The sequence below is a fragment of the Vipera berus genome (genome assembly GCF_964194415.1).
Source record: "Vipera berus genome assembly, chromosome: 12".
NCBI classification, from domain to species: domain Eukaryota; kingdom Metazoa; phylum Chordata; class Lepidosauria; order Squamata; family Viperidae; genus Vipera; species Vipera berus.
This window is the reverse complement of record NC_138215.1, coordinates 16,531,449-16,545,917: the sequence shown is the minus strand read 5'-3', so window position 1 is coordinate 16,545,917 and position 14,469 is coordinate 16,531,449. Positions and strand designations below refer to the sequence as shown.

Sequence of the window (14,469 nt, the reverse complement as noted above, 5' to 3'; positions counted from 1 at the left end):
ATATAGCCATTTGCAAAACCATTTGCTTCTGTGCAGACGGGAACATTTTTTAATCTTAGAAGACGGAGTCTGCATAGTATTTTACGTTCTTGCTGACTCAATTCCCCCCCTCCAATCTTATTTCAAGGAGAGCATTGTATCGTAATGTCTTCAACCAGATCTTCATTCCATTTTTGGTCAAGAACAGCTCATCTATACAACTGTTCATGGAGTCCCATCTGCTAGGAAAAGTACATGTTCTCATTTAGCACATTTATTGGTTTGATAAATTCCAGAATGACTTATGTTGTAAAACACTAAGTCAACTGAACGAATGTAAGACGTGCAGTGCGATCACAGGTAGAATGTTCCTTCCTAAATATTTTTGTAAAACAAAGTATTTCACTTCTGGGCATTTTAATGAAGAGAAGGATGAGGGTGACATGATAGCAGTGTTCCAATATCTCAGGGGCTGCCCCAAAGGAATCAAGCTACTCTCCAAAGCACTTGAAGGCAGGACAAGAAGCAACAGATGGAAACCAATCAAGGAGAGAAGCAACCTAGAACTAAGGAGAAATTTTCTGACAGTTAGAACAATTAACCAGTGGAACAACCTGCCTCCAGAAGCTGTGAATACTCCAGCACTGGAAGTTTTTAAGAAGAGATTATCTGAAATGGTATAGGTTTCCTGCCTGAGCAGAGGGTTGGACTAGATGACTTCCAGAGTCCCTTCCAACTTTATTATTATTGTTGTTATTGTTAGGGCTGGGAGGAGATGCACACCATTCATCCCTGAGCTAGGACCCAGAAAAGACAGGAAATATTTTATAAATTCTAAAGCAATGGCTTAGGTCATCACGAGTCCAGTTTAGATGGACTATTCCCTATTGTACCAACCAATCAATATCAGAAGAATATCTTCCTGGAAGCTTGCCTGGAACATTTCAGGATAAGAGCTGTCAACTGGTGTAGATCTGGATGCCTATGCCACTCAATTTCCAAAAGCTCTGAGCAATTTACAAAAACTCAGTGCAAGCATCATACAACAAGAACAAGGAATCCATGACTACCAGATGTTGCTGAACTACAATTCCAGCAATATCAAGCAGAACATGTGATTCACAAACATGAAAAAGGACACAAGCAGAAGGCAGTAATTAAAGCAGGGGAAATAAAGCACTACTTCGTTGTTTGCTTCTAGTTCAACTGTAACTCCATTCGGTTCAATCAAAGGCTTATTTGCCTATTTCTATTACATCTTTTAGCTCACAAAAATTAAATGTCATTTGTATTACAGTATCAAATTATGTGTCAGAATGTCACATGATGATTTAATTAACATTACTGTTCTATTTCTGATGATGTTATTAAAAGAGGTTGACTTTATGCTATGACTGACATGACTCTTCAACATACTAGAGGAAAATTAACACATTGAACTTAACTCAATTTAAGGCCATTCTTGAACACTGCAAAATAAAATAATGCAGCTTAATCACATGATTTAAATATTCGGGTTTAATCAGGTCGCAGGCTTGGCTATTTAATGGACTGTTTATCAATCTTTTCCTGCAAGAATATGCAGGCATTTCTAAAAAAAAAAGATCTCATGAAATTTTCCACGTTTCCAATGACTGCTATACGTACCTCTGCCAGCTTGTATGGTAATACAAGCTTTTCTCCTACAGTCACTGTTTTTCTTGTAATCAGTGCTTCAAGCAACATTTCTTCTTTCACCTAAAAAAAGTCATAATCTTATAATCATACTAGGTTTCAAGTTTTGAAAATAAGCAATTTTTTTATAAGGAATTTGAGGACTACCCGTACAGTTTCACTTTACACACCAAGATGTTCTGTAGTCACTCATGTGGATTAAAAGGTCCTATTTTTTAATCAGTGGGGCTAATGACCTTCCTGAATTTAGAAAGGGCACATCTTACGTGAGACTAGAGGAAGAAACAGTACGGTGTGCTTTCTACACACTCTTTACATAAAGCCATGTCTAACCATTTCTTCTTCTCAGGAGGAACTGATGGAGGCGGAGAGCGAACTTGCGGACAGCAGAAAAAAAAACGGTAGTGCCACAAACAAGGCAACAGCTGTTCTGGAGACAACATTGGGGCAAAGTTGTCAGCAATGCTAATGGAATCCACTGGCACCCATCAGACCCACCAGAGCGACTTTGCCTCTTCAAAAGGCACAAGGTTTCAGATAGGTGGGCCACCCCAAAAGCAGAAAAAGCAGCCGTCTCTTGCTATTAAACTACTGGTACATATAAAAAAATACACATAAATCTGTGGCAGAAAATATTGAGCAGACTGTGTATTTGGAGAGGTGAAACTCCCTTGTGAGTTATGATTCAGTGAAAGGATTTCATTCCAGTTGGACACAAATTTGCATTCCTCTAACGCTGTATCTGTAAAAAGACAGCATTTATTAAACACTGCTTTCCTACAACACTCCCTGGCTAGTAAAATAAAATGCAAAATAGCAGTCTCAAGGAATCCTTGGCCTGCCTCTCATTATTGCAGTTTTGTTCCAGTTTCAAGCTGGCTCAGATTAGAAGTTTTTGTGAACCTCCGACCTTGAGTTCTTTTTCAAAAAGGCAACTATGAACACACAGTACTTTAAATGATTGCATATTTTACAGCAAAGAGATTTTTAGCTAGCTCAAGCCATGAATATCTTAATAAGCCATCTGTAGTAAAAGACTTTAGTGACAAAGAAGATGCTATAAAGTAAGTTCAAGATCAACCAATAAACTGGCTTCTGATGCCAGATGATGGGAAAGACTTCTGATTTTAAACAAGCACTTTAAATAACACTGAAATAGATGGCCATCACATGAGATACAGTATATTTTGCAAATTTCTGCTTATTAAAAGTTGTTCCAGTAATTTCAGTGAAAAGTCCTACGAAGTAAACATGGATAAATTGGAGGCATGATTTTATGGAGGAGCATTTAACCTCACTTATCCTACTCCAGAAACGAATATACCACCAATATGAAATCCAGTAACTTTCACATTTATCTTTATATATTAGGCAGAAATAGAAGAATACGGAGAAGAAGAAAAAGTGGAAGGCTTATGTCCAAACGTGATATCTTACCTCAAGTAACTCTGAAACAATAGGCAAGACTTCTGGATTACAGATATCTATGGAATCATCTCGGTAGGTTTTCTTCTTGTAACGGATGTTACCCAAGTGTAATATTGCTGACAGAAGGGAAAATATCCTAAGGGTGCAAAACAAAAACAAGAAATGAAAGAAATTAAATTAAACTAAGTTCACCAAAAATGTTACTATGTATTAATGAAGTTGCTGTTTTTGTACCTTCAGCTTAAGCCACACTGTGGTATATGTATGTTTCCTTCAACCACATATAAATCAATTCCCATAAATTGTATAAATACATATGCGAGACAGATTTTCCTGCTTTTCCATAATTTGTTTTATGGGAATAATTAGAATATGCCATCCATGATCAATAAGGTAAAAATGGTAAATATTTTTACTAACAGACACAATGTCAGGCACAGTAACTCTTAAAAGGTCAATTCACAATTGCCTTCTAAAAGAGAAATAACTTACTGCCTGCGGGTTTTGGGAAGAAACCCCACCATCTCCATAGCTAGCTGCAAACGTTCAAAATCATGCTTCAAGTCTTCACCTTCAACAGAGAAGCAGTCCTAGCAAGTCCAATACAAGGAACAATTATTAAGGGGGGGGGGGGAAACAGGCATCCAAAAGTTATAAAAATATTAACAATGCAACATAAAAGTTCAATCTGTACAACCACTGGATAATCTGTACAACACTGGATGGTGAGCAGATTTGGAATTAGAATAATCGTCAAACTGTACTGAAGTCCATTCTCCATACCACGCTTCACAGTGCCATGTAATGTAAGAAACAAATTCAGTTATAAATAAGTAGTGGAGGATATTGCCAGCTGAATAAAGGATTCCTAAGATAACTTTAGGAAAAACACATGCTGGGACAGGACCACTTCTGGAAGGAGGAGGAGGAGGAGTAGATCTAAAAGAAGAAAAAGAACAACTCGGCTTTCTTCCTAGGTGCCTTCCATCTTTATAAGAATCACTGTGTTGAGTTTGTCCACATGGAACAGTAAACACAGCTCGTACATAGGCTAAATGCTCTGCAGTAAAAAAAAAATAAGGGAGAAGACAATCTCTAAATATCCTTTGCCATTCAACTGTCTTGCGAATTATGCGAGATGTTTGTCCTTGGGATTACACAGTCTGGACTTACCGGATCGCTGCAAAGCTTCAACCTATAGAGTTACAGGCAGCATACTTTACAGTATTTTTAATCATTCCGAGAGTAGACATTATCTTATATAACCTCTAATTGAACAGAGTGGGCTTGAACACCAACAGTTATTTGAAGAATCCATAAAATGTTTTTTTTAAAACAAAGCTGGACTATTTCAGAGTCCACGTAACACTCAAACCTCCACCCTAGCACCGCATTCCATTTTCAAAAATAAAATTACATGTAAGTATCAGAGAGAATTTCTATTTCTATTATTTATACCGTTCTACTCAGAATTGATAGATACATGGAGCTAACTGGGGAATGAGGTAAGAGAGCTTCATTCTATTCTCTGCTGTTTCTCAAGACAGCATTTTAACTCTGCGTGTTTAATTCATGTGGTGATGTTGCTGTATGGAGACTGGGACAGATTTTTTTGGTTTTATAAAATCTGTTCTGTGCAGTCTGGTAAAAACTATTGCAGAAGACTGCAAAAGTTTGAACTTTTATTTAGAAAGAGGGTCTGAGTATAGGAGTCCCTATTTTATCTGGCAAGGAGGTAAATCAAATTGATATTTGAGGAGAAAAGGAACAAAGAGGTCACCAAGAGCAAAAGGAAACCATGAATAAAATGCAGAGCAAAGTTGGCAGTTAAATCCTGGAGCAATAGGTAGACAGAACAGGTAGAAGAGAAAAGATGAGAACTACAGTCTAGAATACAAAGCAGGCAAGAACTCTGTATTTTAATAGAAAAACTCAAAATAGGTCAAGGATAAGAAGAGTATTTACTACTACCACTGTGCTGATTAATACTTTAAGGGTAGCCATTTTAATTTCCAGGAATCCCAAGTTTGAGAGAGGAAAAAAAAGTTTTCTAAGGCTTCAACAATATAGGACAGACCTATTCCAATATCACTCTTTTTAACTGAGCAATATTCACTATCAGCTGGACTAGCAAAAAAATAATAATTTCATATTTACTTTCCCGCAATAAATCCAACTCAGTTCCAGAGAGTCAAGCTAATTGAAAACTTTGCAGTGAACCATTTGCTTCTGCTGATTTAAAAACAAGTATTTTATTGAGCCATCTAGCACTAGTTTAAAAATAATAAAATGGAAGTGGAAAAATAATTCTCAATAAAAATGAAATAAAACATTATTTCATTACATCTTATTTGTAAACAAGTTAGAATTGTTGACATGCAGTTAGAATAAACATGCTTTTGGAAATAAAATGGGAATTATAAAAATATTAAAAGATCAGAGCACAGTTAATACAAATTAAAAGGAATTAAAACCATTATTCTCCAGTTAATCATTTTTTCCTTTCACTTTGCTTTCAACTTGGAGAGGCCTCGAGGAGTTGTTTCCAAGGCTGTTATTACTTTTTAAAATATTGAGTTATAATTCTATGTTTGCCATCCACGGTCACTATTATGAGATGGACAGTCATACAAATTGATTTCATACATAAATGAAATAAAATATAATCCTGGACCTAAAATTAAATACATTTTACTGTATAAGGAAGGGAACACTATTCTACTGAAGTATCTGTAGCTGCATTTACATAATAATTAGGGTTTTCTAAGCCACAATTAACTGAAGATAGTGCCAAAGTGACCTGGTTTACTCATCAGGATCAGACATAATGGATGGATTTTCATATCCTGCTAAACCAAGAACAAAACAAAACAAAACTCAGGTGAACCAGGTCACTGAAATCAGATACGGTTCAAGAAGTATCATAGATTTTTAAAATCAATGCATTTCTCTCTAGACAATATATTATATCAAATATTATCTTGAAAAATTATTCTGGGCAAAGCTTATTTGTCTGTATTTTGAAAAACAGAACCAAGGAAAATCTTATAATCAATTCTATTTGCATGATAATAATACCATCCCATTTTTAAAAAAGATAACTACACAAAAATGACCCCCCAAAACTACTTAAGAGATGTTGAGACCAACAGCTGTTAATTTAAAAAGTAACTGATTCTGCATTTGCTTTGCATCTGTCACCAGTAACCCAGAATGGATGGATGGATGGACTTGTACTGACCGGCTCAGAGTCATAGTAATAGTCATCCCAGCTCTGTTTAGGGGGTTTCTTTGTCATCTGAAAGCAAGGCAGATTGGGTAAGTAGCATTCCAAATCCCACACAACAATCTCTTTCTACTTGTCTTCTGTGTCTGTAAGCATTAAATGCCAGGCTTTCCCACTGCAGAAAGGCGTCACAACCTCTGTGTTACTGTACTGTTCACCTTGCTTTGAGAAAGCATACTCCACACAGTTTTATCATGTTACTGAAAAGCCCTTTTCATTTTATAGTTAAAACTAGAGGATACTGGAGGATGCTTTGGCATTTCTGCATCATTTAAGAAATACTCCATCTTATATATTTTACTCCCCACCCAAACAATTATGTAAGGTAGATCACCCATCTTTCAGCCTTTTTAATGTAGCACTGGTGAAGTGGTAGATAAGTGTCTGATTGGGATGATGTACAAATACTGCAAAATTAGTAACTGAATATATTATTCCAAGACCAAGCAGAGCCTTCTATGCACTCTACCAAATCACCAGCACTGGCCTGATTAATTTCCAATATTAAAACAATCTGCAACATTTAATGATTTTACAATCTGAATTAAAATTAAGATTCCCATCTTGTTAAAAACAAAAGTTCTCAAATATTTCTTATTATGACCAAATAGAAGTCATTTGGGTAAAACTGAAATCTAAAATTACAATTCATTTTGTAAAACTAATGATATAGAGGTCGGGTATGATCCGATTGCCAGATTCTCTGGGTATCCATCCCAGGAATCTTTTAAAATAGGAAATCAAAATAAAACTCAAAAAGTTCTACTTTTTAAAATTTCAAATATACCTATATCACTCCTTCAGTGATAATTCAATCACTATTAAGCTGCCTAGAGCTCTACACAAAGACAGAGAGGAATCGTTAACACTGATCTCACATTATCTTATACTGAAAAACCTGCTGTGTTTTGTACCATTTGGGTAGTGGAAGGAAAGTAATTTAGGGTTCAATCTTAAAAGTATTGTATTTAATTATGTTACGTAATTCTAATGGGATAGCATTTTACCACCTTAACTGTTCTTTCCTCTTGAGTCCCTTGGGTACTCAAGAAAACAAGTTATAGAAACGGTGTGAAATGTTAGTATAAGATGCAGTATCTCCATCATTTCAATTATTTACAGGCAGTTGGGATTATTTGTAAAGATATTAAAATGTCATGCTACCAAACAAAAGGATTAGTAAAGCATGCAAAGTTGTTTAAGAAGTGCAAATTGTGAAAATAAAATAATAAACTACTATTAGCTGTTAATAATATTACAGTCGCTTGGAAAATTATATATTCTTTTGAAAAGCTCTGATCCAAACTCTTTTATTTCCTGTAGTTCACTATTGCAACGGTCAGTTGCTTAGGTCACGACATTTCTGAGCAGATGACAATGAACAATAGTTTTAAAAGAGCGTTGTGAGAATAGCCCATCACTCTGAAGTCAAACCCAGGCAAAGCAGCTAGCCTATTCCCACCTGATTAAGGTAGTGATATTCATCAGGCTGTTTAAGGTGAAAAGCAGATTTTTCTTCTTCGCTTGCTCCCGCCAGCAGGTAATAAAATACGTGGTAGTTCCTGATAACAAGTTAAAAAAAGTATCACAGTAAAAAATGAGTAACTAGGATGGGCAACAGTGGGAAATATACAAATTACTGGCATACCAGGAAGACACTAGAAAAAAAGAGTGAAGATTCAACCTAAATATAGTACTAGTTAGTCCTTGCTTTTTCTAAATCCAAGGTTGTTCTTACAACAGTTTGCTTAGTGAACATTTGAAGTTACAACGGCACTGGGAAAAAGTGACTTATGACCGTTTTTCACCCTTACGACTGTTGCAGCATTCCCCAGGGTCACGTGATCAAAATTACGATGCTTGGCCACTGGTTCATATTTATGATGCAATCCCCTTTTGCGACCGTCTGACAAGCAAAATCAATGGGGAAGCCAGTTTCACTTAACAACTACAGCAATTCACTTAACAACGGTGGCAAGAAAGGCTGTAAAATCGGTCAAAATTCACTTAACAAATGTCTTGCTTAGCAACCGAAATTTGGGGCTCAATTCCGGTCATTAAATCGAGGACTTCCTGTATACAAAAATAGAGCACTAACAATAAACTACCAAAACAGGGGAAAGTGGTCCAGGATTCTTTACTGAAAGATGAATACAGAGGTGTGTTAAGTATACACACAAAGTTCCATCTTACACAAATTGCTGGAGGGGGAATGGGGAGGAAATAACCCACTGTTCTTTTTCCTGTCTCCCTGTAACCAGCAAGTACAATCTGAACTGGAGTGCAGTGCTAATAAACTACCGCGGCACGTGCTTTCCCCTTACTTCCTTGCACACTGAAGGGTGTGCAATCCCTTAAGAAGAACAATGTAATTTCTGAGCAAGAAACTGAACTGTTTGTGTGAGCAACTACTCTTAACCTACAATCTTTGTTTATACATTCCTGGAGATAGATTTCTAGGAGCCCAGGAATTTCATAGGACCCTTTATTACTTGCTGCTAGTTATCAAGACGATAAAAACAGGATTGTAACAACAAGCCCTCAAAGCTGGGACATGAATTAGTAATAAGTAAGTCATTCCATATTTTGGATGAGAACCATCTCTTCCAAATTGTTGAAAGGCAGGCACAATTTATAACCCGGTGAAATAATTATACTTTGAAATTCTAATAGTTGTTTTATCTTTCTTTATTTGTTCCAGTAGATTATATGTGTTATTTCATTCGTTACTCACCTTTCATTATGTTCCTGATAGACTAGTCTGGACTTTTCTAGTAGATACTTTTCAACGTAAGCTCTAGAAGAAAAATAAATGGCAGAGCATTGTATGGGAAAAATATTGTATGGGGCGGGGGGAGCCCTAATTCATACAAGGGATGAAATAATTCTGTACATTATCCATCTTCTTCACTTTCTTTCTGGGTAGCATTTTCCATTTCCCCAAAGAAATATAAATATATAAATATAAATACTGCAAAATGTGGGCTTCATCTGAATGAAAACGTGCTGCAAAATATGGTGAACTGTTGAGTCACCACGTCATGACGTAGTCTGCCCATATCAGTACTACAGCATTGCATCTATCCTGGAGCTATTCTAATTCTTTAGATTTTAGATTAGACTCTTAATTTTTTTTAAAAGGTACCCAAGTAATGGAAATGATGGGATATGATTTTTAACATAAATACCCAGAAGACATGCATGACAAAACTCAATTATATATCCCCTATACCCCAACTTGGCTGACCAACCTGTGGCATTTTCCATTCAACGGATGCCATCAAATGTATTTAACAGATAAAAGAAAATGAAAAGCAATTTGCTAAGGCACTGTAAAAGCAGAAGTGTCACGAATGCCCCAAACATCCTTCAGTAACAGAGATAATTTTTTCAACAGGTTTTTTATTTATCTAAGGGTTGCAACATCATAGCAATATTCATTAACAGTCTGTGTGAAACAAAAGGTCAGATGAATATAACTTCCTCAGAGCCAAAATCAAGGTACTACTGCTATTCTTGGCATCTCAGATGAACAACTAGGCCAAAAGGTTTATAGAAAAATATGTCTCTTGATGCCTTCTGACTGATACACCTGAGGGCCCAATATTGTTTACATGTATTAATCCTAAATGTGACTGCAGAAAAAAAACCACCAAGGTGTAGCCGTCAACAATGAAAACAGGATTTTTACATCCTGCTTGCTCTTCAAATTCCAGGAAGATAACAGACCACATAAAAACTGCAACTATTACACTGTACTGCCCAGGTAAGCTACTAGTTTTGTTTCCTGGTTTTTGACAAGGAAAAGCAATCGATTTAAAGAAACTGAAGCAGAGAACAAAGGGGGAGGGAAATGTCTGGCTCTATTTCTTTATATTCAGAAGAGTAGAATTTTTACCAAGCCAATAATAGAATTGGAAGGTTCTATCTAAATGGCTCAAAATATAGCACAATGATCAGACTGGCCTTTCAAAACCTGGAAATTTTGCAATCCCAAATATTTTACAAAGTCATATCACAGAAAGAGTTCCACTGTTTCAGATGTTTTTCTTCTTTAATATACTTTAAACTGTAATAGCTCCAAAAGATTGTCAGACAACCATCAATTTTTGTGCTGGTCTTTCATATAACTGAACATAATATTTTCTTCTACTTCCCATTTTGAAAACCTAGACTCAAGCTGCTAATTAATACAGCATTAGTGGGATCAATAGCTTATTTTCTGATCTGAAGGCATAGTATCTTAATTTAGGGGCCCTTCATTTGCTTTCCTAACATTGTAACTGTCTTGAAAAAACCGTTTGTTTTTCAGATTCAAATAGCTGTGAATGATGTGTACTATCCAAACCAGAGCCAAAGAATTCTAGAGAAAAATATCTAAGTGGAGTTTCTTAATAATTTATTATATCAATTAATTAAAAATACATATTTCAGAATTTTTTTCCATTTCCCTTGTGATTAAACTGAAAAGTTGTAATGAAAAGAATGTAGGAAGTTACTTTCCTCAACAAAAGATACCTATATCCAGCCAATTATTTCTCCTACATGACATGCCCACATCTTTCCCAGACAAGCAGCTACAGCCCAGATTTACACAGGATGTTTTACATTCTAATCATGCATATAAAACTACTAACAGCTGCACACCATTCATGCCTAAAGCTCTTTAGTCACTGCTCATTGCCACTTACCCACGCACAGTGCCAGTCTCCTGATAATTTACTTGAATAAATTTGCCAAAGCGACTTGAATTGTTGTTGTGTGCTGTCTTGGCATTCCCAAAAGCCTGTCAAAATAAGAAAAGTAAGTGTCAAAAACCTACCAGAACAATTCACTGCAGAGGCAACACGGAGATGAGGATCTGCCATTTCCTACGTGCATCATACTACCAGGAGCTGAGTTCAGTTCAAGGGGACTGCAACTGGCAAAGGCCAGCTGGACTGAATGGAAGTGACACAGTTGCGCAGAGGCTAGGCTCTAGAGAATACAAATAGTCCTCACTACAACGGAGCCCAAACTTTCTGTTGCTAAGTGAGGCGGTGGTTAAGTGAGTTTTGCCCCATTTTACGACCTTTCGCCACCGTTAAGTGAATCGCTGCAGTCGTTGAGTTAGTAACACGGTTGTTAAGTGAATCTGGCTTCCCCATTGACTTTGCTTGTCAGAAGGTCACAAAGGGGGTCACGTGACCCCAGGATACTGCAACGGTCATAAATATCTGAATTTTGACGACCATGGAGATGCCGCAACGGTCAAATGAAAAATGGTCTCTTTTATCAGTGCCACAGTAACTTTGAACGGTCACTCAATGAACTGTTGTAAGTCAAGGCACCTGTAATCTGGCCACAAAAAAGAAATGAAGCCTAGATCTCCATTCTGAAACTATGCCTCAATTGCTTTGAGATACAAACCAGGTCTAAAGTGAGCGTCCGATGTGTGTTATACCCACGGTGACCTGGGATGAATCCTTGACTGTTATGGTGGCCCTGAAGTCACCAACTGCGGCTGGCCCATCCTCAGAAAAGACAAACTGAAGTCTTCCAAGCACAGAAAGTCTGGACAGATTCATCACCAACCCAGTAGCTTGGAGAGGGATAAGGCTGTCCAGCAAAAGGAAAATGAATTTTATTCACAACCGAGGCCTCATACCCCGTTACCTACGGAACAGCGGCGCCCCTGGCAATTTGCAAGGCTTCGCTAACGATGATGATTTGATGACGAATCATGATCAAATTCAATACCAAACTGAATTAGGTATTCAAGAAAAATCTAATTTAATTGGGTAAAAATAATACGCTTATTAATAGAAAGTATACATGTCTTCTCTTTCATTCCCCTATAAACATCTGCTTGGGGGGAAAAATAGCAAGTAGCAACAAGTTTGTCTTCAAAAATATGTGTGACAAGCTTGGAACATAACATAAAAGAGACTCTAGAGCATAAACACAGCTGTAGTCAACATTCCCAGCATTAAATCACTACATGGTTTGGATGTATACACTTTTTGGAATTTTACATGCTGTTGACATTAATTTTATCATAACAGGCAGGCATCTGAGGGAATGTTATATGTATTAATTCTTATAATTTAGACACTGAGGGGGAAAAAATCACCATACATCAACTTTAAGATACCTCAAGCACTAGCTTTCCTTATAGTTACTTGAACAGAAAGATTATATTCTCTTTTTTGCAAAACCAGACCTTAATAATGTCCCGACTGTTAATGGCACAGAATCTACTTCAAAGGAATCTGGAAAAATCTAAGAGTTTTTGTGCTAAATTATCTTTTTGCCAGTAGGCAAGTTTGGAGAAAGCAGAAATATACAGATAATATTTTCTTAGTAATTCAGTATTATTATTATTAGGGGACACGGTGGCTCAGTGGGTTAGGACGCTGAGCTTGTCGATCAGAAGGTCGGCAGTTTGGCGGGTCGAATCCCAAGTGCCGCGTAACAGAGTGAGTGCCTGTTACTTGTCCCAGCTTCTGCCAACCTAGCAGCTCGAAAGCATGTAAAAATGCAAGTAGAAAAAGGAAGGTCACAGCGTTCCGTACGCCTTTGGCGTCTAGTCATGCCGGCCACATGACCACGGAGACGTCCTCGGACAAGCGTTGGCTCTTCGGCTTTGAAACGGAGATGAGCACCGGCCCCTAGCGTCGGAAACGACTAGCACGCATGTGTGGGGGAACCTTTACCTTTACCTTATTATTATTATTATTTTTTACCAGGAAAGAGACATTTAGGATACTCTTTAGCTGAATTGCAGCTCATCAGGCAATATATTTCTACTGTTGTATCAACTTTGCTGTGGGAATCAGGTCAATGCTGGCTAAGAAAATTACATGCATTGAAAGATCACTCGCAGTTCCTAGGCATGCCTTAAGAGGTTTCCTATAATTATGAGAAAAAATATAGCTTGAGTTGAAAGATTAATAGGAGATAGTTTTAGGACAGGATTCTTCTAAATATTTACAAAGACTAAAACTTTCCAAATTAATCAAATTGCACATTATATTTGTTACTGTTGGTATTGTTTTTTTGCTTTTACACTTAATAAAACAAGGTGTCTGATTATCTGTTTAAATTTAAAACTGATTTAACTACAGTGAATGGCTGCTTGCTCCTTTTGTACAAGTTTTCTCTTGCCGTTTCTTTACATATTGCTGGTCACATATAATCTTGGTGCCAAAGAAGAGATTTCAGTTATAGGCCCGAGTAATGTATTTTTCAAATGTGGTTTAAGGCACCAGGCTGAAACTGGGAGAAGGGAAATTCTAGTCCCGCCTTAGGCGCTAAGCCAACTGGGTAACCTTGGGCCAGTTATTCTCTCTCAGCCCTAGGAAGCAGGAAATAGCAAAAGTCTTCTGAAATCTTGCCAAGAAAACTATAGATACTAGTGTAGGCATTGCCAGGAGTCAACACTGACTCAAAGCTAAAAAAAATTGCTAAATAAATAAAAATATAAATTGAAAAATAGGTATGTATTGACTGTGCCTACTGGTGAAAGTTGAAAGGGCCGTGAGAAGTTCCTTCAATAAAAAAATCCCCATATTTGAAGCATGCTACTGGTGAAATCCATGTTCCTCTGATCTGAGCAATCACAGAACAGAAAGCATAGTTTGTCCTACATTTTGGGGAGCTAGGAAGGATGTGGGGAAGGTGACATCCCTCAGGTACTATGCACAAAGCTAATTTACGGTTACTTTTTTTTCTTTAGAAGGAAAGGCAATCTTTTATTTTCCTACTTAAAGGTAAAGGTAAAGTTTCCCCCGCACATGCTAGTCGTTTCCGACTCTAGGGGCCAGTGCTCATCTCCGTTTCAAAGCCGAAGAGCCAGCGCTTGTCCGAGGACGTCTCCGTGGTCATGTGGCCGGCATGACTAGACGCCAAAGGTGCACGGAACGCTGTTACCTTCCCACCGGAGTGGTCCCTATTTTTCTACTTGCATTTTTACGTGCTTTCGAACTGCTAGGTTGCCAGAAGCTGGGACAAGTAACAGGCGCTCACTCTGTTACGCAGCACTCGAGATTCGACCCGCCAAACTGCCGACCTTCTGATCGACAAGCTCAGCGTCCTAACCCACTGAGCCACCGCGTCCCTTA

At 37.4% G+C, this 14,469-nt stretch overlaps 1 protein-coding gene across 1 annotated transcript in view; it reads right to left on the bottom strand.

Moving 5' to 3' along the window:
• Positions 1–14,469, bottom strand: part of MYO9A (myosin IXA) — a 91,383-nt gene that overhangs the window by 53,094 nt on the left and 23,820 nt on the right. The window contains exons 4-10 of the mRNA XM_081337532.1: positions 11,059–11,153; positions 9,102–9,164; positions 7,830–7,929; positions 6,323–6,379; positions 3,574–3,671; positions 3,091–3,217; positions 1,627–1,716 (exon numbers count right to left, since the gene is read on the bottom strand). Of these exons, the coding sequence (XP_081193658.1) occupies positions 1,627–1,716; positions 3,091–3,217; positions 3,574–3,671; positions 6,323–6,379; positions 7,830–7,929; positions 9,102–9,164; positions 11,059–11,153 (630 nt within the window). The remainder of the gene's footprint in view (positions 1–1,626; positions 1,717–3,090; positions 3,218–3,573; positions 3,672–6,322; positions 6,380–7,829; positions 7,930–9,101; positions 9,165–11,058; positions 11,154–14,469) is intronic.